Below are 26,666 nucleotides of genomic sequence, written 5' to 3'. Positions count from 1 at the left end.
AATGTTTTCACCACCCCCCACATACCTTGCCCTATGCTTCTCCTCAATCTGGCTGTCCATGAGTACTATCCATTTATGATAAACCAATTATCTAGGAATTAAACAGTCAATCCTAAAGGAAATCCATCCTAAATATTCATTGGAAGGACTGATGCTGAAGTTGAAGCTCTAAAACTTTGGCCACCTGATGCAAAGAACTGACTAATTGGAAAAGACCCTGATGCTGGGAAAGATTGAAAGCTGGAGGAGAAGGGGAGGATGACAGAGAATGAGATGGTTGGATGGCATCACCAACTTGATGGACATGAGTTTGAGCAAGCTCTGGGAGTTGGTGATGGAGAAGCCTGCTATGCTATAGTCCATGGGGTCACAAAGAGTTGGACACGACTGAGTGACTGAACTGAAACTGTTTTCCTGAGTTCTATAAGCCACTCTAGCAATTAATGGAACTTGGGAGGTGGTGGTGTAACCTCTGATCTGCAGTTGATCGGATGCACAGGTCACAACCTGTACTTGCAGCTGGCATCTGAAAAGGGTGGTGGTGGAGGGGGTGGTCCTGTGAGGCTGACCTCTTCACCTGTAGTATCTGATGCTATCTCTAGGTAGATAGTGTCAAAACTGAGGTAAATAGTGTCTCAGAACTGCCTGATGTGTGGAAAACCCACACTTGTGGTGTCAGGAGTGAAGCAGTAATATATCAAAGTATTTCCTGGTAGCAGGTTCAATCCTTGGGTCAGGAAGATCCCCTGGGGAAGAAAATGGCAACCCACTCCAGTATTTTTGCCTGGAAAGTCCCATGAGGAGAGAAGCCTGGCAGCCTACAGTCCATGGGGTCTCAAAGAGTTGGATGTGACTACGTACCGAGAGTAAAGGTGCAATGTGAGTGTTTTCCCTTTATACTCCATTTTCCAACTCTGAGATTTCTCAGCATCTTGTTTCAGAAGCGATGGGTATGGAGAAAAGACATTCACATCTGTGTATCTTTCTCTTTGGAATGCATGAAACGAGATGCTAGTCATTCCCCATGTCATCAAGAGTCAGTACTTCTTATGACAGATCACAGCATCTCAGAAAACGTTTCTTTAATTAGCAGAGTTACTGACTTTGCAACACACAGACGATTTCCCCAGGAAAGAGCCCTCTGGGTAAATGCAGTGTGACCCGATCCTGTGTGAGGAATTTTCCTCCACCCACAGCTGGTCCTGTGGAGATGAAAAACAGGCACACACCCTAAGATCTCGCCCCAGATGAGCGGCTTTGGGGGATGCTGAATTCCCAGTCAGGCGGAGGCGAAAAATAAAAAGGTGGGGGACACTTGCCTTAGTTGTTCTGGATGAATTTTACTGATGTTTCAGTGTAATGTTATTTCTGGCATCATCTTGATTAGTGACTCAAAGACTGGTTTTAACTTGAGGAAAGGCTGAATCTGAACAGATTTCATCTCTCTTTCCTTATCTCCTTCACTGAAATTCAACTAACTTAACACAGTGTTCATCTAGCATCAGAGAAGATAGGAAAACAAGCAAGATCTGATTTTCTCACTCAAGATTAGATATAAGACATTCTTTAAACAATGCTGTTTGAAGGTAGGATGATAACAGTAGGTGACACAGGTTTGATCCCTGTTCAGGGAACTAAGATCCCACATGCCATGCAACAACTAAGTCCCTGGCTACAGTTACTGAGACCAAGCCCCATAACAAAGACCCGAAACAACCAAATGAATAAATGTTTTTTAAAATTAAATTATATCTGAGAACATACAACCTCGTGCCTGACATGGGAAGCCCACATGTCCTACTTTGGTCATAACACTGTTTTCTACCTGATTTTTCTAAATGAATGTTCTTCTCTTTGTGAAATAGGAATTCCTGTGTCTGAAGGGTTGTGTATCCTACTTTTGTTCTCATATACCATCACCTTGTGAACACTTTCCTGTAACGTGTGCAGCATTTCCCTTTCTATTCTACAGTGAGCTATGGCAGGTGTTCCCCAAGAAATGAAAAAGCTACATGTTGTTGTTACCCTGGCAGCATCAGCAATTTTTAGCCTTCGTAAAAATCTCAGAACTCAGCCTATCATAATCAGACAAGAAGTTCATTTTGAAAGAATAACCACAAGGGAGCCACCTGTCCTCACGCCTTCTTTACCAATATATATATATAGAGAGAGAGAGAGAGAGAGAGCGCGCGCGAGAGCGAGCGAGCGAGAGAGAGAAAAGAGGAATCATCTAGAACTGTGTTAGGAGGTCAAGGCAGAAATAGAGTCAAATGTATGGAGTTTTCACTTCTCCACCAAGTCTTCACTGCTTTTCTCTGGGTTTGTACAGAAATAAATAAGATACCTCTTTCAAAACTCCCTATAGTGCTTCATGGCTCTGGCTGTTCAAGAAATGGGAATGGGTCTCTAGGTGAGAAGCATGGCCCCTCAACCATCAGAGCCCACTCAGACGGGGTGTCAGAGTCCTATGGCAGGATACCCCCATCTCCTCCTGCTGGCAGCCTGTGTGATGCAGTCCTCAGTCAGGCTCCTCCAAGGTCGCACCTGGAGTATATCACAGACTCCCGGGGTCTAAAACCCTGCATCAAATTCACCCAGAGCACCCACGTGAAACTAGGGGTCTGTGCAATCTGATTCTGTTGCTACCCTTTTAACTTGAGATACTTTAGGTCTCAGGCAGGCTAGAAATAATCACCACATTGTCTTTAAAAGCAGTTTGCATGCACCCCAAAGTTCATTACAGCACTATTTACAGTAGCCAGGACATGGAAACAATCTGTGCATCAACAGAGGAGTGGATAAAAAAGATGTTGTACATAAATAAAGTGGAATATTACCCAGCTATCAAAAGGAATGAAATTGGCTCACTTGTAGAGACATGGATGGACCTAGAGACTGTCATATTCAGTGAAGTAAGAGAGAAAAACAAATATCATATATCAACACATATATGTGGAATCTGAAAAAATTGGCATAAATGATCTTATTTACAAAGTGGAAGTAGAGACACAGACATAGAGAACAAATGTACAGACACCAAGGGGGAAAGGGTGGTGGTGGGATGAATTGTGAGATTGGGATTGACACCGACACACTACGGATACTGTGTAGAAAACAGATAACCAATGAGAACCTACTGTATAGCACAGGGAAGTCTACTGAATGCTTTCGTGACCTAAATGGGAAGGAAATCCAGAAAAGGGGGGATATATATATATTCTACTGCGCTGCACAGTAGAAACTAATACACCACTGGAAAGCAACTAAACTCCAATGAATTTTTTTTTTTAAAGCAGTTTGAATTTTCTCCTAATAAAGGACCTTGACTTTGATTCTTTAAGCCTTAGCCATGATTTTCTTTCTTGGACTGGCTTCATTTTCCATACGTCATGGATCTTAACAAAGCATACATCACGTCCAAATGTGTAAGGTAGTCATTCTATCCGACTGGAATAATTCTGCTCCTAAATGCTACTTAACCATCTACCGTCCTTTAACCCAAGTTCCTGAAATGTAAACAAGTGAAGAAGAATCTGGTGGCTGGTGAGGCTGAAACAGTGCAGGAGTGGAGAAGGCGCTCTCTGGCTCAAGGACCTCTGGTCCCAGAAGAGTAGTACTATTAGCCCAAGGGCTTTCACATGGGGTGGGCAGTTCACCTTGAAGTCCGGGGCTGCAATTCCTTCTTTAATTAAAAACACACTGCAATAGTGGAGGTGTCACCTGATGCAGGCTTACTTGCCAACATGGACCCAGTGCCCTGCTGGGGTATATGTTGTTTTAGAATTTCTCATGTATTAAAGACCCTACCGAGAAACTGCTTCATAGTGGAGAGACCCAGCCTGCTGGAAAGGCACCCTTGGAGAGAAGAGAGGTACTGATTCGTAGCCAATGCTAGGAGGGGAAGGACATTGTTCTTAAATATAAAGTAGTACATCCAAAAAATATTTCTATATTTTCCAGGCTCTCCTGCTCTTGGTTTGAAATTGGTAATGCATGCAAAAAACAGCAAGGTGGTTTTTATGTTGTTGAGCCCTTTCACATTTATCTCTAAAGCTACTGCAGAGGGCCTTCCTAGCAAAGCTGGATTTCCAAGAATGCTCAAGTGATGAATGAATATCCAAGCAAGAGTACTGGAGTGGGTTGCCATTTCGTTCTCCAGAGGATCTTCCCAGCCCAGGGATTGAACCTGGGTCTCCCACATTGTAGGCAGGTGCTTTACCATCTGAGCCACCAGGGAAGTTCAGTAATGAAACAGCTACCCTTTATTGAGCATCTCCTATAGGAACACAATATGCTGAGTGCTTTAGGGAGGATGTCTTTCCTCAAAACAAGCTTACAAGAAATTGACTGTTACCCGCATTTTACAGAAGAGGAAACCAAGTCTCAGGACAACTATGGAGCCTGCCAGGTTCATGCAACAGGTAGATGATGGACCTATGTTTGGTGGAGACAGGTAATTTGGACCTGAATCAGTCTGACACCAAGTCTCTGCTCATCTCAGGTACACCATGATGCTAATCTAAAATTACAAGTGGCTCCCATGTTCACTCCCATTATTTACAATGGCCAAGACATGGAAATAAGCTTAAGAGTCCATAGTGATGGATATATACATAAAGAAGTCGTGGTATACATACACAATGAAATATTATTCATCCATAAGAAAAGAGGGAAATCCTGCCTTTTGTAACAACATGGATGGACCTTGAGGGCATTGTGCTAAGTGAAAAGAGTCAGATGGAGAAAGACAAGTAATGTATGATCGCTCCTATCTGTGGAATCTAAAAAACACAGCAACAAAAACCCCACCAACTCATAGAAAAAGAGATCATGTTTGTGACTACCAGAGGCAGGGGTGGGAGGCGGGAGGAATTGGATGAAAACTGTCTATGGGGTCACACAGAGTTGGACACAACTGAAGTGACTTAGTAGTAGTAGTAGTCAAAAGGTATAAATTTTCAGTTATAAGATAAATAATACTGGGGATGTAGTTTAACATATGTCATGATGATTGTAGTTAACACTACTGTATGAGAAGGAAATGGCAACCCACTCCAGTGTTCTTGCCTGGAGGATCCCAGGGATGGGGGAGTCTGGTGGGCTGCCGTCTATGGGGTCGCACAGAGTCGGACATGACTGAAGCGACTTAGCAGCAGCAGCAGCAGATGCTATGTGAAAGCTGTTAAAAGAGCAAACCCCAAGACTTCTTATCACAAGGAAAAACAGTTTTTTCCTTTCTCTCTTTTTGTTTTTGGTATCTTTGCAAGATGATGGGCTTCCCCTGTGGCTCAGTGGTAAAGAATCCTCCTGTAATACAGGAGCCACAGGAAGCACAGGTTCAACCCCTGGGTGGGGAAGATCCCCTGGAGGAGGGCATGGCAACTCACTCTAGTATTCTTTCCTGGAGAATCCCATGGACAGAGGAGCCTGGTGGGCTACGGTTCATAGGGTTGCAAAGAGTCAGATATTACTGAAGCGACTTAGCAAGCATGCAAGATGAACTATGTTCATAAAACTTACTGCAGTAATCAATCACTCAACAGTATATGTAAGCAAGTCATTATGCTGTACATCTTAAACTGATACAGTGCTATATAGCAGTTACACCTCAAGAAACTGAAAAAAATAACTAACTGGAAAAAAGGGAAATAATTGTGGATGTATGGCTGTTTATTTTTTCCGGTGGCACAGAAAATGCATTTAGCAGTGTACAAATAAACTGACATGCATTTCTGAGCATTATAAATGATTTGGAGGACTGTATAAGGTCGGAGGAGAAAAATAAAACAAATGGACTCTCTCTGAGTCTTGGCCTCATCAAGTGTTTGGGAGGGACAGAAAGCAGGAGACTGAGCATTTTTGAAAACTGAGATTCACAATGAGTTCCATGTTCTCCAGCCCCTACACTGGGTACTTCCTCAGTTCCTGAGAACTGAGTGTCTGCTTTATCCAGAACATTCTTGCTAAACAACTGGCTTAGAAAGTCCTGGAAAGAGTCAGCATGCCCTGAACCAGAGAGTGAGCCAAACAGTTGGTTAATAACAAGATCAGCGCTCTCTCCTGGGGTGGCCCTGACTGTATGGATGGGTGTAGGAAGGCAACTGTGTCTTGAAGCTGAAAGATTCAACAAACAGACAGGCTCCTTTGAAAGGCTCTTCTGCCCGACTGTTAATGTTTATAAATCTTCCTGCTTCTCTTTGGCTTGTACTTCATCATAAGCAGAGTCTAAAGAAAAAGGAGGGGATGTAAGCCTTCCTTTGCTGGGGGAAAGTGTCTCATATTGAGAATCTAGCTGGGAACTGGGAATCCTTGGTGTTATTTCTGGCTGCAATATTAATTCATGGGGTTGAGTAAATCACTAGCTTTTTTGCTCCTTTCACTTCCCCATTCCATTCAGTCCTATTTTGGTCCTTGTATCTCTCTGGCCCCAAACTCTCCCTCCCTTCCTCTGTATTGCTAGCCACTTAGAAAGTTGATCATATATGGCAACTGTGAATACATCGGATGTTGTTTCTCCTACATCTTTTCCAGTATTTGTAATAATTTTTCTATTTGGGAAACTTTCCTTCTCCTATAGCCTAGCTAAATCCTGTCTGGTCTTTGTCTTCCTCCCTGATTCAGCTCTGAGGTCTTGCCCCTTCTTTCTCTGAAATCCCACAGGATTTGTTGTCTGAACTTCTTACTTGGTCTCTATCTGCTACTGCCACACATCCCTAGTTATCTTTCTTCTACTCACCTGACTGATTTACGCAGCTGGTTTGAAACTTGTAGCAAATACCTTACCGAGGCTTTTGTTTTTCTCTCAGTATTAGTATACTGACTGTTGGAACTTAGTCAATGTTTGCTGATTCAAATGTAAAAGAGCAACGTTAACAATGGCAATGGGTGCATGCTAAGTCACTTCAGTTGTGTTCAACTTTTTGTGACCCTATGAACTATGTAGCCTTCCAGGCTCCTCTGTCCATGGGATTCTCCAGGCAAGAATACTGGAGTGGGTTGCCAAGCCCTCCTCCAGGGGATCTTCCCCGACCCAGGGATCAAACATGAACATCCTAGGTCTCCTGCATTGGTAGGTGGGTTCTTTACCACTGAGCCACCCCAATAATGACAATGACAGTGAAAGTGTGAGTCACTCAGTTGTGTCTGACTCTTTGCAAGCCCATGGACTGTACAGCCCACCAGGCTCCTCTGTCCATGGAATTCTCCAGGCAAGAATACTGGCGTGGGTTGTCATGCCCTTCTCGAGGGGAATTCCCAACACAGGGATTGAACCTGGACAGATTTTTTACATCTGAGCCACCACAGAACTTCCTTTTATTGAATGTTTCCTGTTCACCAGAATGATGTTAAGAGTTTTATGTTAATATCTCACTCATGACAACACAATTGTGAGGTCTTATGTATCCCCATTTTACAGTGGAGAAAACTGAGGCTCAGTAACAAGATAATGGTCACATAGCTATTACTTGTTAGAGCGGAGATTCAACAAGTTCCATAAGTACCATGCTGCCCTGCTCCAATTAAGAACTATGTCATGAATGAAACAAGCCAAGGACATTTGCATTTATGGTTAACATGGCTGTAAACAAGGTGACTGTGAAACTGAAACAGAAGCAACAAGGAGGTGATGCAAGGATTCCACAAAAACAGATTTGCAGTCAGCACCCCAGCATCAGCTAATGTGCCTAACATTGCTTCAGATTCTGAACTTTGAAGTCAAACTGACTTGGTCTGAATCTTGGCTCCACAGCTTGCCGGCTGTTTGATCTTGAGTAAGAGACATTTAAGTTCATGGTGACTCAGTTACATTAAGTTCATGGTGACTCAGTTACCTCATGTATAAAGGTGGACTGTAATGGTATCCTCTCCTCTGGTAGCCTTGAAGATTAAGTATAAACATGTGAAAGGCACATACAGTGAAGTGAAAGTCACTCAGTCACGTCTGACTCTTTGCGACCCCATGGACTATACAGTCCACGGAATTCTCCAGGCCAGAATACTGGAGTGTGTAGCTTTTCCCTTCTCCAGGGGAATCTTCCCAATCCAGGGATCAAACTTAGGTCTCCTGCATTGCAGGTGGGTTCTTTACCAGCTGAGCCACAAGGGAAGCCCAAAAAGGCACATATATGGATCCTTAAGTAATTGTCAGCTATTATTATCAAGAACCTCTAACTTAGACCAAGGTAATAGAATCTAGCCCAGGAGGCAGAAATGGCTGTGTATTTCACTAGATTTCAGGCAATGAAAAAGAGCCCCGTTTTTATCCTTCAATCCCAAACACAACAAAGAAACTGCAGATAGGGAATTCTAGGAGACAAAGGCCTCCCAATGACTGTATTGCAAGGATTATCAAATATGTCAAGACATGGTGACCCAATACTCATCACTCAAATGGCTGTGGGAGCCAAGGGTGGCAACATAAGGGACCTCCTTGCGGTAGATGGCTAGTAATGCAGAATGTGAACAGGTGATTTCTACAATCACTAGATACCTGGCCTCTGATTGTTTCTTAGGAGTTGCAAGACCTTGGGTTGGGTGACCTAACCTCCCTTTTCTTACCTATAAAAGGGGATAATAATAGTAGCTACATTAAAGGATCATGGAGAAAATTAATGTATATGTAAAGCACTTAGAGGACTTTCCTGGTGACTCAGGAATAAAGAATCCACGTGCCAATGTAGGAGATGAAGGTATGATTCTTACATAGGGAAGATACCCTGGGGAAGGAAATGGCAATCCACTCTAGTATTCTTGCCTGGATAATTCTATGGACAGAGGAACCTGCCAGGCTACAGACAATGGGGTTGCAAAAGAGTTGGAAATAACTTAGTGACTGAACAACAGCCACAGCAAAGTGCTTGGAGCATAACTCAATAAACAATTACTTTAGTTTTATAGTCACCACCAGTCTCAACAAGTAGTTTCCTTGGTTGCTTGCAATATAGCCTTGGCAGAAGAGAAGGAATTACTCTTGACTAAGTTAACGAAATTCCCCAGCACTCCAAGTATTTTATTCTACAAAGTGGCTTAAATAAGGGAAATTTATTAGAAAACAAGGGCTGGAATTTTCACTATCTTTTCTCAGCAACCTCTTCTCTCAATGATAATCAGATAATGTCTATCCACCTTCTTCAAAAGCTGGGTTTTTTTGTTTGTTTGTTTGTTTGTTTTTTAAGATTTGATCTCAATACCCTGCAGTGACATTTAAGAGCAAGGCCAGGTTGTGACACAACAGCTGAGCCAATTTTTTTTTTTTTTCCACGGGTTTAGCTAAGGTTTCGTGGGCACAGGAGGAAACTAAATGTAACCTCAGGGGTTCAAGGAGGTCATATCTACCTCATCAGGATCCTCTAGACCTGCCTCTGAGCACACCATGAGAGCTGGCACTTGCTGCCCCTCTGCTGCTATGCCTGGATCAGAGCCCTCACATGAAGTGTCAGGTATAATTTTCACCCCAGGCCTGGAGAGCAACAAGGACAGCCTCTTGCTTGGAAAATGCTGGGGGTGGGAGGTACCCTGCCCTCTGGACTTGGCCAGAGAGAAAGCAAACTGCAGGTAATTTGGCCCAAACCAGCAGATGCTGCTCAAAAAAGCCACAGTGCTTGCCCTGAAACAGGGAAATCGCAAAGCAAATGCTCGCCTAGAAAGCACAAACAAAGCTGCCTGGTATTGGAGAGGCAGCCCCCATGCTTGGATCCAGGCGTGGCGGGGAGGATAGATCAGAGGGCCCTTCAGATTTCTAGGAAACACCAACCTTGGGACTCTCATTCAGCGCTGGGTCCCCAGAGGCCACCACTACCTAAATTACCAAGATTGCCTACTTTGAATCTTGGGTCACAGCTTACTTTCTGACATAATTGTCTGTCAAAAGACTTCCTTAAATTATCCCTGGAAACTGAAAGGAGACTCACGAAGAACAATCTTGCACAAATTTTGGAAATTGAGTATTTTTTTCCTTCATTTAGAATTTAAACAATATTGTTTTATATCCCCATTCATTTCTCAGTGTGGATGATACAAAAGGCTCAGGCACCTTTAAATTTGCTCTTATTTTATAGCAAATGAATACATTAATAATAATAGCTTAACATCTATTGAGCTGGTATTATTTATCATACTCGCTCTAAGTATTTTATATGTAATGCCTCATTCAATCCTAAAGATAACCCAGGTCTCCTGCATTGTAGGCAATTCTTTACCATCTGAGTCACAAAGGAAGTCCCCTAAAGATAACAGTAGGTGGTAAATAGAGTTATTTGTTTCCTGGATGAGAAGATGTGCTCTGGGGATTGGGATTTCATACCTAGTTCACTGACTTAGGGTACATGCCCCAAGCCCGCTGCAATAGGTGGGCCAGGTACCCACCTACCTGTTCTTCCCAGCTTTCCTAGCAGGTGGGGGTGGTCATGTGACCATCTTCTGGCCAATGTTATGTGAATATAAGGGAAGAGTTCTACTTTGAGATCTGGACCATGAAAAACTCTAAGGGCACTTCCCTGCCCTGTTCTTCTTTATTAAATAAATAGGACACTGAGACCTTAGAGGAGGGACAAGTCATGAGATGACCCTGAATGATTCTGGGGAGGGCTGTATGCAAACCAGAACAAGTTAGACTTACTATGAGTGAAAACTACATTTCTGTTGTGATAAGTCACTGAGATTTCCAAGGTATCTACTGCAGAAGCCCCAGTTACTTTAATTCATGTACCTGGTGAGGAAAATGAATTGATTGTTTACAGTTAAATTGCTATTGGGACTTCCTGGTGGTCCAGTAGTTAAGACTCTGCACTCTCAATGCAGGAGGCCCAGGTTCGATCCCTGGTCAGGGAACTAGATCTCACATGCCGCAACTAAAAGATCCTGTGTGCCAAAACTGAGACCTGGTGCAGCCAAATAAATAAATCTAAAAACCCATTACTGTTAGTGGACTCTTAGGGCAGAACTGCCTAGTTCTACACTGTATCTTTTCTCTCAAAATGCACGGTGTGCAAACATAATGAGGAAATTCCCTTCCAACTTAGAAAGATGATAAAGAGATCCCATGCCCTGCTTCCATCTCCCATCTTCCAAAGAGAGCTAGCATGACGAAAATAATCAGATTGCACAATCATCATTTATTAGGAACCCATCTGGTGTGGGGATGAGCTCATAGCCTTGAGAATAAAGAAAATTTCCAGCTAAGACTGGATGGTGAGGCTTCTAATGCAGGCCAGCTGGTTTTCAGAAGGTCTAGTGCCAGGTTAGAACAAGGCTCTGTGATGAGCAGCCAGCGGTTAAGCAGTACGGACATCATTACTGCAAATGATATAAATCGCATTACACTTACTACATAAAGATGCATGACTGTTAGCCTAACAAATTCAGTATAGTTGTGCCCCTTTTTGCTGCAACAACTTTAAGCTGGCACATTGTGTTGCTTCTGCTCATTCCCTTTACCTAGTTCATACCCACTCGTCTTTATTAATAAGACCTCTGCTCATCTACTGTCTTCTCAGGAAGCCCTCCTTGATGTCACAGAACAAGTAGGTTTCCCAGTGAAACTCTCTCAGGCCCTCAGGTAACTTGTCCTCAAAGCACTGACATTCAATTTTAATTTCCTGTGAGTTTGCATAGTTATTAGTTCTGTTGAGTGAGTGATTGTCAGAACTCCACCACTGTAATATAATCTATAAACAAATACGGTACCGTGTTCAGTTTTGTTCACGATCCCATCTCTAGCACTCAGCACAATATCTGCACACAGCAGGTGTTCTTTCATTATTTGTTAGATGAATGAGCAAACACCTGAATAAATAAATGAATGAATCCTCATTTAGTGAAGAAACTGAGGTAGAAATATGTCATACCCAGATTTATTGGTAAAGATAGGAATATACTTTAGAATATCGGATTTCTGCAGCTACTACTGCCCATCATCTTTCAAACGACTCTGTAGAAAGAGATGCCTTCAAATCAGGTGACACTTGCATAGGTGACCATCACTCCAGAACAAATGTGATAACACAGATGCTGAGATCCTCTCCCACAGGAGGCTAGTCACTAACTTCTCTGAGCCTCAGTGCAGTATCCTCATTTATAACGCACCCCTCTCCCACCCCCACACTGGCATTGAGAATCAAAAATAAGAGAATTCATTTGACAATACCCTATTGACTCTGTGCATGTATGTTTTGCTTAAAGTTAGGAAGTTTGAAAATTGTCTCTCGATGGGATTTTTGAAAAGACACTGCTTTGTGAAGAAGATTGCATTTTGAGGATGTTAGACAAAGACTCACCATTTAGTTAAATAATCATTATTTCCGGGCAATGGCAGAGAAATTAGATCTCCCACAGTTTCCATCAGCCTCAGCCCTAAGACCTTTAAACAATCATACAATTTAACTAAAAAATTGGCTACTCTCCTTCTGTTGGGATGACTATTTCCAAAGCCCAACCTGAGTAGAAATTTAGAAGCCTTCATTATTCAAAGGTAATGTGATATTTGTCAAAAGAGAAACTTCTGAGTTGATTTCCACAATGCTTTCAAAGCAGATTAGCATCTGTTGGGAGGGACTGGCCCAAAGTGAGCATTGCTTGATGCAGTAACTGACAGCTAATTTTAAACCATGAAGTATTATTTTCTCACTGGAACCAAGGAAAGTGCTTTCAAGAAGGATGAAAATCTACCGCATGTCAGACTCAAAAATATTTTCTGAACAAAGTAAAAACTGAGATCCTACTTTGCAAATACATTTCTAGAAAATTCAAGAATGAGCTTTGCAGATTCATGAGGTTCTATTGCAAAGACGTGACTCCTATCAATGTAAGAAAATGCAGTTGCAAAGACGTGTGTGTAACATTCAAGCACGTCAGCAGAAATGCATTCATATAACCCTTTACCAACGGGCACAAATAGCTGTAATGAGTGGCAGAAAAGGTTGACGTAAACAAATGCACAGACTTGACAAAAGATAGAAAGAAATAGAATAAATTTGGTAATTGTTTTGCTTGGTGCAAACCTATTTTTTCCCCTTTAACTATAACATATGTTGTAGATCATCGGAGGAAAGGCTCAGCCCCACAGCATATGTAGGCACTAAATAATACAAAAAGCACAACCCCTGGAAAACATACATTGCCGGAACGAAATGATGAAAGAGGAACAGCAAAAATAGCAAATTGAGCATCAAAGCCTAGCTTTGCACATGTGGGAACGTTTCCTGGAATCATGGCATCATCCACTGGTCCCAGACTGGTTGTATTAGTGGCTTTAGAAGATACAAATAAATCATTGCAAACCCAATCCCCTTTTAGAGGAATTATTCATCATTAGAAGAATTTACCACTGACATCATTATAACTCATCATACAGACAGTTGATAAAAATGCAGTTTCAAAATCATTCCTATTTGTAGAACCTCTCAGTTTCAGAAGCACAATTCCCATTAAAAGAAAAACACACAAGCCATTCTCTGTGACTGTAAACCCCATCCCAGGGTGATAAAGCAGTCTCCTCTGTCATTGACTTCTTTGTTTTTGTTTGTTTTTCTGGCAGTGTTTGTGGGAAATTCAGTACATACAGGTCAATGTAGGGCTGATTCTGTCAGCCATAGAGAGGCAGTGCCAGAGCACTGGGTTAGAACCTCTCAGTATAAATAAAAAGGACTCTCCCCAAATTCCCAACACCTGGGTGTCACTTTGGCTCCTGGTCCATATTCTCTTCTAGAAGAAAGTGATGGATGATTTTAAATACACATAAGAAACCATACTCCTTAGAGGAAGGTGGGAACATACACTGGAACATTTTTCCACTCCTAGTTTCTCCCCCACAGCTTATATCCTAAAGTCAGGAAGAGCAGGTAAATTTCCTCTTTGGACTTCATTCAGCAGCCTCAAAAAATAAAAAACAGAAACAAAGCTAACAACTCTCATGAAGGGTGCCGTTTCTGCCAGTAGACCAAAAATGAAGAAATTGAAAAAATGAATGACATCCAACTAAAAAAATAAACTAAAACAGACTCACATATGCCATGCATATGTGCTCTTCATCTTTGGAGCCAGAAACAATTTATGGCACAGCAATAATTTAGGTTACTGGTCTTATTTATCTTATTTCTCCTGTAGTTCATACTCATGATAAGCAGTTGGGCAGGAGGAAAAAAAGGTGGCTTCATCATGATGTTAATGAAGCTTAAACTTCAGGGCCTGTCACTTCTTGGGATCTCTTCTAGGGCTCTAGGATGATTGCTGATAATATGTGTACACAGTCACAGTTGCATAATGGAGCTATTATAATTGCAATCAGTTATGTCTACTGTCTATTTCTGCACTGACCTTCCCTCTGCTAAACTTCCCTTCTTGATGACGTAGCATTGGAATGGCCATGGACACTTTCTGGAGCTCAGCTCAGGGGCATTTGAGTTGCGATACACGTAGTTTGGGTTAAAAGAATAGATGTTTGAAGTTCACGGTCATTTCCATTTATCTATGAAAAGATGGGACTACCTGGTGGCTAAGATGGTAAGGAATCCACCTGGGTTCCATCCCTTGGTTGGGAAGATCCTCTGGAGGTGAGCATGGCAACCCACTCCAGTATTCTTACCTGGAAGAATACCCATGGACAGAGGAGCCTGGCAGGCTACAATCCATGAGGTCGCAAAAAATCGGACATGACTGAGCGACTAAGCACACAGGAAAAGATGGAAATGGATTATGCCATTGAAGGATTGGCTTTCAGTCATACTCCTCACCCCCAAGTGTTGACTTAACCTGTATTGTCCATAAAGGTACAGGGCCTGGGGTCTTATCCAGATATTACTACATCTTACAGCACCTGGTTATGGAACTATGTGGCCTCCACATAGGAGAAATCAGGCTTAAAATGCAGGGAGCCAATTTCAGCAACATGATTATCATGATCAAGATTATCATACTAAGTGAAGGAAGCCAGACAGGGAAAGACAAACATCATATGATATTGCTTACATGTGGAATCTCAAAAAAATGATACAAATGCACTTATTTACAAATCAGAAATAGACACACAGGCACAGAAAATAAACATCTGCTTACTATCTGACAGTGGAATGAGCTTCCTTCAGCTCAGAGGCTCTTCAGCTGGATGCACAATAAATACCTAGAAACCTTAAAAAACATACATACATAGGCTCCAGATCAATTAAACGAGAATTGCTGGGAGTCAGACCTGAGCATGGGTGGCTTTAAAAGCTCCCCAACAGAATCAAAAGCCCAACCAGGGAATGATAGCCATCACTTCAGGCAATGGAGAAACCATCAACCGTGAAAGCATTGCTATGAAATAATAGGAAAAAAGTTATATATATATATATAGGTCTCTGTCTTCCATTTCCAGCACAGAGCTCCTTAAACTCCTGTAATTTTTCCTTAAAGAGCACTGGGAGCATTTTTTGTTCTTATATTTGGACTTCAACCCTGGTTCCTGACACAGAGCTCTTAAACCCCTTAGAATTCCTGAGTGATAGGAATGTCTTTTGTTTTAATGAGGTGACTCTGTTGGGCTCTTGGATGGCTTCAGAATGGGGACTTGTCACCAGAAAGATCAAGCCATGATTGGAAGCTTAAAACTTTCATCTCCATCCTCATCCTCTGGGAATGAGAGAGGGGCTGAAGACTGAGTTAATGATTGAGCATGCCTACATGATGAAGCATCCATAAAATTTCAAACATATGGGGTTCAAAAAGCTTCTGGGCTAGTAAACATATCCATATGCTGGGATAATGTGCATCTCAGTTCCACAGGGCTAGGAGCTCCTGCACTTGGGACCTTCCCAGACCTTGCCCTATGAATCTCTCCATCTGGCTATCCATCTATGTCCTTTCTCATTTCCTGTATCATGTAATAAACTGGTAAATGTGTTTTCCTGAGTTCTGTAAGCTCTTCTAGCAAATGACCAAATCCAAGAAGGGGATCATGGGAACCTCCAATTTGTAGACAAGTCAGCCAGAAGTTGTGGGGTAAACTGGGGATGTGTGATTGGTGTCTGAAGAGTAGGGCAGTCCTCAACCTGAGCCCTTAACCTGAACTTGTGCTGCCTCTAGGCAGTTAGTGTCAGAATTGCTTTGTGTGGAAAATCTAACCACACCACAAGCATTGTGAGTGTGATAGCAGCATAAGAGTAAAGAAAAAGAGAGAGTTTTCCCTAGACAAACAAAATACATAAAAATGGCCATTCATCACCTTACCACTAGTAAGTAAAGGCATTCTTGATGAATTTTTCCGAAGATAAAAAACAATAATAATACAGTATATTAAAAAATAATCATTTTTCATTGTTGTGCATTGTTGTTCAGTCGCTAAGTCATGTTCAACTCTTTGTGACCCCATGGAGTGCAGTATTCCAGGCTTCCCTGTCCTTTACTATTACTAAAGGCACTCCACTCTTAATGAATTTTTCCCCAAGATAAAAAACAGTAAGGATACAGCATATTAAAAAAATGATAATGAAAAACTAAAAAGAGAACTGCCATATAATCCAGCAATTCTACTCCTGGGTATATATTTGAGGAAAATGAAAACACTAGTGTGAAAAGATACATGCACCCTAACGTTCACAGCAGCACTGTTTACAATAGTCAAGACATGCAAGCAACCTATCATCAAAAAAGAACACAAGTAACAAACGGTGAGGACGTGGAGCAAAAGGAACCCTGGTAGATTGTTTGTGAGAGTGTGAATTAGCGCAGCCACTGAGGAAAACAGTATGGAGGCTTCTCAGAAAACTAAAAATAGAACCACCACGTGACCCAGCAATCCTACTCCTGGGTATATATCTGAAAAACAAAAAACCAACCCACAATAATTTGAAAAGATACACGCACCCTAATATTCATAGCAACATTATTTACAATTGCCAAGATATGGAAGCAATATAAGTGTCCATCAACAGATGAGTGGATAAAGATGTGGTATGTATGTGTACACACACACACACACACACACACAATGGAATACTACTCAGTCATACAAAAGAATGAAATTCTGCTATTTGCAACAATGTGAATGGATCTAGAGGATAGTATTTTTAGTAAAATAAGTCATACAGAGAAAGACAAGCACTGTACTTTCTATGCAGTGACACAGATATCACTTTATATGTGGAATCTAAAAAATAACACAAATACGACAAAACAGAAACAGATTCACCGATACAGAGAAGAGACTAGTGGTTATCAGTGGGGAGAGGGAAGGGAGCAGGAGCAAGAAAGGAGTAGAGGATTAAGAGGTACAAATTACTATGTATAAAATAGGTCAACAACAGGGATATACTGTACAGAACAGGGAAATACTGCTATTATTTTGTAATAATTTTAAATGGACTATAATCAATAATCCATAATAATATTGTCATTGTGTTGTACACTTGAAACTAGTATAATACTGTAAATCAATTATACTTCAATAAAAATAACAATACTTTCCATTTGTATATACTTCAGCAGTTGCAGCACACTTTCACAAATATGTCCTATTTTACCCTTACACTTAAAAAATTAATTTATTTTAACTGGAGGCTAATTACTTTATAATATTTTAGTGGTTTCTGCTATACATTGACATGAATCAGCCATGGGTGTACATGTGTACAGGCTTCAACAGTAAGTGAACTGTGAACTTCCAGATGTTCAAGCTGGATTTAGAAAAGCCAGAGGAGCCAGAGATTAAATTGTCAACATCCATTGGATCATCGAAAAAGCAAGAGAGTTCAAGAAAAAACATCTACTTCTACTTTATTGACTACACCAAAGCCTTTGACTGTGTGGATCACAACAAACTGTGGAAAATTATGAAAGAGATGGGAATACCAGACCACCTGATCTGCCTCTTGAGAAACCTTATGCAGGTCAAGAAGCAACAGTAAGAACTGGACATGGAACAACAGACTGGTTCCAAACAGGGAAAGGAGTACATCAAGGCTGTATATTGTACTCTGCTTATTTAACTTATATGCAGAGTACATCATGGGAAATGCTGGGCTGGAAGAAGCACAAGCTGGAATTTAGACTGTGGGGAGAAATATCAATAAACTCAGATATGCAGATGACACCACCCTTATGGCAGAAAGTGAAGAGGAACTCAAAAGCCTCTTGATGAAAGTGAAAGTGGAGAGTGAAAAGTTGGCTTAAAGCTCAACATTCAGAAAACGAAGATCATGGCATCTTGTCCCATCACTTCATGGGAAATTTGTATGCAGGTCAGGAAGCAACAGTTAGAACTGGACATGGAACAACAGACTGGTTCCAAAGAGGAAAAGGAGTAAGTCAAGGCTGTATACTGTCACTCTGTTTATTTAACTTATATGCAGAGTATATCATGAGAAACGCTGGACTGGAAGAAACACAAACTGGAATCAAGATTGCTGGGAGAAATATCAATAACCTCAGATATGCAGATGACACCACCCTTATGGCAGAAAGTTAAAAGGAACTAAAAAGCCTCTTGATGAAAGTGAAAGTGGAGAGTGAAAAAGTTGGCTTAAAGCTCAACATTCAGAAAATGAAGATCATGGCATCCACTCCCACCACTTCATGGGAAATAGATAGGGAAACAGTGGAAACAGTGTCAGACTTTATTTTTCTGGGCTCCAAAATGACTGCAGATGGTGACTGCAGCCATGAAATTAAAAGACGCTTACTCCTTGGAAGGAAAGTTATGACCAACCTAGATAGCATATTCAAAAGCAGAGACATTACTTTGCCAACAAAGGTCCATCTAGTCAAGGCTGTGGTTTTTCCTGTGGTCATGTATGGATGTGAGAGTTGGACTGTGAAGAAGGCTGAGCGCCAAAGAATTGATGCTTTTGAACTGTGGTGTTGGAGAAGACTCTTGAGAGTCCCTTGGACTGCAAGGAGATCCAACCAGTTCATTCTGAAGGAGATCAGCCCTGGGATTTCTTTGGAAGGAAAGATGCTAAAGCTGAAACTCCAGTACTTTGGCCACCTCATGTGAAGAGTTGACTCATTGGAAAAGACTCTGATGCTGGGAGGGATTGGGGGCAGGAGGAGAAGGGGATGACAGAGGATGAGATGGCTGGATGGCATCGCTGACTCGATGGACATGAGTCTGAGTGACCTCCAGGAGTTGGTGATGGACAGGGAGGCCTGGCGTGCTGCGATTCATGGGGTTGCAAAGAGTCGGACATGACTGAGAAACTGATCTGATCTGATCTGATGCTTTCTTTTCCAAGACCCCTAGCCTGGCTCTTCAGACAGCTAACTGGTCAACGTGGCCTCTTAGGTCAGTGAACTCGTTTAGACCTGCTGCCCTTGCTTTCCCCTCCACAAATGCCTTTCAAACCCACCTGTGGGAATTACCTGTTGGCTGAAGACAGGCTGTGTGGGTCATAGGCAGCTGACCTCTAGGCTGACCATTTTGGCTTAGCTGGCCAGTCTGGCATGGCCAGAGACAAATCATGGACAAGCATGAGGTGTGATTAGCTTTTGAGTCCCAATTGCCTCCCAAGGGCCAGGTGTAAAACTGCTCTTCAGTAAGTGTCTGATGAATTGAGTTGAAATTGAAGCAGGAGGAAGGTTCTTCCAGGTCTGGTGGCCAATAATTCCATGTTCTCTCCAGTACACTTATAGCATGAAGGAAAGTCTTTAAAAAGCCCACTGACATGGGCTAGTACATTAGAATCCTGATTTTTATATAACTTAATGAAACATAAAGCGAGGAAAACAGGAGAGAAAAGAATGTGGGAGAGGGACTTTCCTGGAGATCCAGTGGTTGGCATGCTTCCACTGCAGTGGGCATGGTTTTGATTGGTTGGGGAACAAAGATCCCACCTGCCCCACAGTGCAGCCAAGAAATAATAAAAATTTAATAAAAAAGAAAGTGGGAAACAGAAGAAGCCAGGACTCCCAAATTCACTTGTAATTAGCAACAAATAGGACAGACTCATCTGGTTTAAGGAATTAGCCTCAACACCAAGCTGTTGAGATTTGACTCCAAAACCAAGGTTTTAAAAAAATCCTCAAATGGACAAACCAGCCATGTTAGTTTCTGTTTGTATCTCCCATCTGGGTGATTTTTTTCCCCCCAGATATCTTTCAAAATCACAATTTGTCATGGGAAACACTGTAAAGACTTTTCAGATTCTTGTCAAATTTGGGAAGACTTCTTTCAAGTTTCTTTTACATATGATCTATTACAGACATAACCTTATTTGCTGTTTATAGCAAAACTATAGGCATATGCCTTTCAAACACAAGAATTCTGGGGGAAAAAGTCCTCATTTTTAGAAACAACTTGATTGGTCTTCATCCTGTCTGCCAACAGGCAGATGAAGAAGTAGAAGGAAGGGGTTCTGGGAGGGCTGTGTCCCTCTGTGAAACCAACCCAGGGCGCCTGGGCTCATCTTCCAAGGAGCTGTCTATTCAGTGCAAGTATGGACAATCCACCGGGAGGGCTGGGGGGAAGGGTGGCTACAGGGTCCTGTGTTTAGCCACTATGGTTCATTAAGAGATTATATGCAGCCAAATTATGCTTAAGAATACAAAGGCCAGCTGGGCCTGCTTGCTTCCAAGCAGTGTGGGAAGCAGAGAGGGGGCCAACACCTCTCAAGCTAACTTAGTGAAAGAAATAGTATTGCAAGAAAACATTAACTGAGGCCAAGCTAGTGACACCTGCCTCCAAGAAGCAGGCAGGGGCAGAGCTGGCCCTTTGCTCATTTGCCTTCATCTCCCCCACCTGGGCAGTCAGTCTGGCTCCTTCTTCTCAGGCTGGGCTGGGCTATCAGGACTGAAACCCCCATGGTCGGCAGGGACTTGGCTTCAAGCCACCAGTCTGGAGGGATGGGTGGGAAAGCAGACCCTCTCCCTTTTTAAGAGCTCTGTGTCCCCAGCCAGTGGGCTTAGAAGGGCCACCCAGCTGCAGAAAACTTTCCCCATTTCTCACATTTGTGTGGGAATGTCTGAGAAGGGAAGCTACCAAATGGGAGGGAGTGGAAGATGGGGACTTGATACTGCTGCTCAGTGCTCGTCCCTCCTCACCTCCTGACCTGCCAGCCAACACCCCGTATCAGGTTTTTGCCACCCCTATACACACACACACACTCTTTGAGAAAATAGCATCTCTTGTGAGAGGAGCATGAACTTGTGGGGAGGGCATCCTCATCTTTGTAGCCAGAAAAACTTGGGTGCAAATACCAGAGCTCTGTCATTTATCAGCTGGGTAACACTGAACACCTTATATCCCTCCCTGAGTTTTAATAACCTTATCTCCAAAAGGTGCCACAAACACCCATTTTTATCAGGTTGTCAGGAAAACTGAATTAGATCCTGCTTACAGTGCACCTCTCCCATTGCCTGGCACCTAGAAGACGATGCCAGATGAAGGTGGATTCCTCCCCTTGCACATGGTACAGAAATGACAAGAGCTGATGTCCCTTTCCCACCATTCCCCACGAATTTCTCATGCTACAAAGAAACAGAAGAGGAGCTTCTGGTCCCACCTGGTAGACAGCCCTGGAGATGCACCATGGTTTCAGCATCAGTTGCAGGACCCGCACGTTTCTGCCTTGGCATGTCCTCAGAGCCCGGCAAGTCAGGCCCCACACCGGCCGGTCCCAGGCATTTAGCAGGTTCTCAGAGCCCAGCGGCCCCGCAGCCATGCCAGCCAAGGCCCCGCCTCTGCCCTTCTGGTCCCAGGCCCCATATGCAGGGCTGTGTTCTTTTCCTGACGCCAAGTTCAAATGTCACTGAGATGTCATCAGACCAGGAAAAATGCAGTCCAAATAACTCTGCCTCCACTGGGGCCTCTGTCCTAGCCCCCACCCTGCCTCCCCAGCACCCTCACTAGTCTTCAGAGACTGTTTCTGCACAAGGACGAGCTAACAGCTCCTAAATGAGAATGTTTTCTCCCTGCCTCCAGAAAGTCTCCCACAAGGTAAAAATAAGCCTCCCCTGCAGATAATAGCACTCGCTGGACCTCAGAGGACACCCGGCTGACTTTCCAGGCAGATCAGAACAGAATTTTAGAAAGAACGTGGACCCGGATCGTCACTGTGTGCTCATGGTTCCGGAATTCCATCCAGGGTGAGAAGCAAAGGGGATGGATTTTCAGCCTCCCGCCAACATTCCCAAGGCATTCCGTTCAGACTCTTAACTCTTTAAAACTTCCAGAACCAGAGTTTCTGCATGACAAAGCCAAAAGGACAGTTTTTTTTTTTTTTTTTTTCCAAATCAACACTGGAAAAACTGCTATATCTGTCGACAAGTTGTAAAAATCCAGGCATTTACTTTGGAAATGTCCCAAGTTTAGGTTAGGAAGAGAAGGGCAGGAAGAAAGCTTATCTGCTAGATGTAATATCCACATCTGAGATTTTAGAGGAGAGGGGATAAAGGGGGATAAAGGTGGCCTATCTGCTTTTCCCCATGATGGGTCATTTTCTATAAATGCTCTTGTGACTTTATCATGTATTAAATAAATCCTGTGGCAACCTTAACTCAAGGAAGGGCATCCAGTTAAACAAGATAAAGCTCTTTGAGATGTCAATCAAGTTATTTTGAGTTTTGATTTTTTTGATTATTATTATTGGTTATTATTTTGATTATTTTAAACCATGTTTCAGAAGGGCATCTGCATCTAGTTCAATAGTGTACTGACCAAAAGACAAGATTTCAAAGTGAGAAGGGGACGGAGGATTAGCTCATAACACAACCTGTATGTTTAAGGGAACAGCATGTTTAGTCTTAACATCAGTTTGAGTGTTTGGTAGTCACTGAGGCATATTTGCCTTCTGCACATCCTTTATACTGATTGATTATCTTGTCTCTTCAACTGGAACCTTTACTATCATCAGAAAAGTAGTAGAACATAACCCACGGAACTCATAACTCACTACCTCCTGGAATGTCCTGATGCGAGACATAACTGAGTTTGAATTTGGCCCTACCACTTACTGTGTGACCTCAGACACATTGACTTCTCTCGTTTATTGTGTTGGCCAAAAAATTCGCTCAGGTTTTCTCATAACATGTTATGGAAAATATCTAAACGAACTTTTTGGCCAACCCCAGTAGTTCTTTATCTCTCAGATGGAAAGCATACCAACCTCACAGGGCTGTTGTGAGGATTAAGTCAGGGGATATACTTAAAGTAGATAATGCAGGGGTGGCATGTACCTGATTTTCATTTTTTGGGAGTGTTTTCCATAATCAAGTAATTCTAGGATACTATCCACCACTGATAGTATAAAACTCTTGAGATCATTTCCAGATCTGTGTTTCTCTGAATCACCTTTTTGGAATCCCTTTTGCTATGGATCCATGCACTTATTCATTTAATGAATATGTGAAGATCACTTTCACCAACAATCTTCTTGGATGATTTTTATCATTTTCCTGTGGGTCATGGCTCCAGGGAAAAACTGCAGGATTTTATTCCTGTATATTATTCCTTTATTTTCACACACCCCAAAATAAAAGGTGGTGGTGGGTTTATGAAGGAATCCTGTCTTTCTACAAAGACATCAGCAGAGATAGTTTCACTTTCAAGTAAAAGAAAGAAAGAAAGAAGGAACAAAGGAAGGAAGAAAGAAAAAAAGAGAAAGAAAGAAGCTAAATTAATTTTTAAAAAGTAGTATATGGAAAGTGACTGCTCCATTACCATTAGCTAACTGCTTTGGTATTTTTAAGAAGAAACAAAGGCAAGCGATATCATAGTTAGCTGTTGTCTATGTCCCCAAGCTCATACATCTCCATGGGGATTTTGGCTGTGAACCAGGCTCTTATCCAGAGCATGTAATTATGGAAAGGACAGGGACCAGTTTAAAGGTTCTGTTTTACACTATTGTTAAGTAATGTGATTAAAACATTTCTTTATAGTTAAATATATATTTAGCTTATAGTCTGGGAATCTTTGAAGTCTAAAGGTGCCCTAATAAGCTTTTTAAAAACATGCCTGAATATAAACATATTAATTCTTGAGAACAGCAGGACTTAATCACACTGCCCTGAAGTCTTTGGTGCACACAGGGACAGGGCCATCCTCTGCAGGGACTGGCTCAAGGGCCTGCAGCTTGAGCCTGGTCATGCCAGCGGATGACTTTGAGCCTGGGGAGGCACAGGTGGCAGAGACAGGTCGTGCCCTAGTGCTGGTGGAGGATGCTACCTGGTTTCACTGGCCCCGTCTTTTCAATCATATCTGATTCTGTCCTAGACTTTCAGTCATTAATTCAGACTTTCACAGGGCAGGTTCCCTGATGGCATCTGAGGATGTGCATGCAAACGCCACTAGCATCAACCATGATGCCCTGTGTCTTTAAAGGGATTTATGATGCTCAAGCCTTTGACTGTGTGGATCACAATAAACTGTGGAAAATTCTGAAAGAGATGGGAATACCAGACCACCTGACCTGCCTCTTGAGAAACCTATATGCAGGTCAGGAAGCAACAGTTAGAACTGGACATGAAACAACAGACTGGTTCCAAATAGGAAAAGGAGTACATCAAGGCTGTATATTGTCACCCTGCTTATTTAACTTCTGTGCAGAGTACATCACGAGAAACGCTGGGCTGGAAGAAACACAAGCTGGAATCAAGATTGCCGGGAGAAATATCAATAACCTCAGATATGCACATGACACCACCCTTATGGCAGAAAGTGAAGAGGAACTCAAAAGCCTCTTGATGAAAGTGAAAGTGGAGAGTGAAAAGTTGGCTTAAAGCTCAACATTCAGAAAACGAAGATCATGGCATCTGGTCCCATCACTTCATGGGAAATAGATGGGGAAACAGTGGAAACAGTGTCAGACTTTATTTTTTTGGGCTCCAAAATGACTGCAGATGGTGACTGCAGCCATGAAATTAAAAGACGCTTACTCCTTGGAAGAAAAGGAGTTATGACCAACCTAGATAGCATGTTGAAAAGCAGAGACATTACTTTGCCAACAAAGGTTCGTCTAGTCAAGGCTATGGTTTTTCCAGTGGTCATGTATGGATGTGAGAGTTGGACTGTGAAGAAAGCTGAGTACCGAAGAATTGATGCTTTTGAACTGTGGTGTTGGAGAAGACTCTTGAGAGTCCCTTGGACTGCAAGGAGATCCAATCAGTCCATTCTGAAGGAGATCAGCCCTGGAATTTCTTTGGAAGGACTGATGCTAAAGCTGAAACTCCAGTACTTTGGCCACCTCATGCGAAGAATTGACTCATTGGAAAAGACTCTGATGCTGGGAGGGATTGGGGGCAGGAGGAGAAGGGGATGACAGAGGATAAGATGGCTGGATGGCATCACTGACTCAATGGACGTGAGTGAACTCCAGTGGTTGGTGACGGACAGGGAGGCCTGGTGTGCTGCGATTCATGGGGTCGCAAAGAGTCGGACACGACTGATCGACTGAAGGGAACTGATAATGCTCAGAGCAGTTAGATATAAATGTGTGTGTCTTTGTGTGTGTGTGTGTCTGTATGTTTGTGTGTCTTTGTACCCTCATATTACAAAGGAGGAAATCAGAATGACCTGTCCAGGCCACATGGATATTGTGCAGATGTTGGGACATGACCCCAGGGTTCACCAAGCCAGCAAATGACCTGGATTTGTCTTACTACTCCCAACTCCATTTAATCACTTTCTTTATACTTTCTTTGAAAATGATAGAAAACTAGTTTGCTAGGTGGTTTATCCCTTAGACATTTGATCACCAAGCCTCAGGAATAGTGAAGTGGTGAACCGCTGGGTGTTGAAATGGAGAGTGGCATCATGAGATGCTGGGAAGACATAGTTAAGATCCATCCTGCATCACCCCTCCTTTCATGAACTTCTTTGCTAGCGTTTGGGGGTAAAGAGTCCAAGTCTTGAGTTAGTTGGCAGAATTGGATCAGTTGCTGTGTGTTTGCCTGCTGTCTGCCCTGGGAGAACATCACTGATAAAACTGGTGTGTTAGTCCTATGGTTCCACCTTTAGGAAGGGAACAGATTCCAGGGGGAGGCAAGCCTGGTGAAGCCAGGAGTTTCTGCATAGAGCAAAGGCAGAAAGAGGTGGGCAGGACCTCCCAGGGAGTGTGGGGCCCAGAGCAGGGCTCTGCCTGGATCCCCTCCCCCATCTGCTCCACCCTTGCTCCAGTTCTCTCCATCTCCATGCCTTTGGGTATTCCATCTCTGCTCCTAGACTCTCCTCACTATTTTTGTAAAGACAGAGGGATTTTTTTTTTAAACAATAATTGCCTTTGCCTGACTCAAGGGATGTTTTCAGACATAATTACTACTTTGAAAAGAATTTGGAAAAACTCAAGTTGGAAGTAATGCCTAGTGTCATTATGACCAAAATTTGCAAGTAGACAGAGACACAGGAAATGGCACACAGGGGGGGAGTCTATTTATAGCAACCAAAGAAATGTGTTTGGAAATGCAATCTAATTAACCCATCTTAATTATTCACTGATTATTTAGTGACATCTATTTTAGGAAATATCAGCCAGAAGATTGACTGGCTATACTCTATGTTAGGTTAAATTCAGCTCCCGGGAGGCATAAATAGCCGTGTTTAGAAGATTCTCTTAGATGAGTTATGTTATGCTTTGCTGGTAGAACCAGAGGGGAAAGGTCAGTTTCTCCAGCATCAAGGCCCAGTCTGGTTGAGATCCAATGCCATGACATTTCAGCCAGAATTAACACCTTATTAAAGCCACATCTGCTTTCTTGGAGGAACT

The 26,666-nt window shown here is 42.5% G+C and overlaps 1 protein-coding gene and 1 non-coding gene across 2 annotated transcripts in view; one reads left to right on the top strand and one right to left on the bottom strand.

The window, feature by feature from the left end:
- The window catches only part of FRMD4A (FERM domain containing 4A), a 328,482-nt gene extending 306,838 nt beyond the window's left edge, over window positions 1-21,644 (bottom strand). Inside the window, 1 exon segment of the mRNA XM_070381930.1 lies at window positions 21,471-21,644. Coding sequence (XP_070238031.1) covers window positions 21,471-21,629 — 159 coding nt within the window. The 5' untranslated portion in view covers window positions 21,630-21,644.
- TRNAE-CUC (transfer RNA glutamic acid (anticodon CUC)) lies at window positions 10,758-10,830 on the top strand. The gene has a single exon. It is a non-coding gene; the product is annotated as a tRNA-Glu (tRNA).
- Window positions 21,645-26,666: the final 5,022 nt, after the last annotated feature.

This window comes from Bos mutus, chromosome 13 (genome assembly GCF_027580195.1).
Source record: "Bos mutus isolate GX-2022 chromosome 13, NWIPB_WYAK_1.1, whole genome shotgun sequence".
Taxonomy (NCBI): domain Eukaryota; kingdom Metazoa; phylum Chordata; class Mammalia; order Artiodactyla; family Bovidae; genus Bos; species Bos mutus.
Note: the sequence above shows the minus strand (reverse complement) of the source record. Positions and strands in the feature narration are given on the sequence as shown.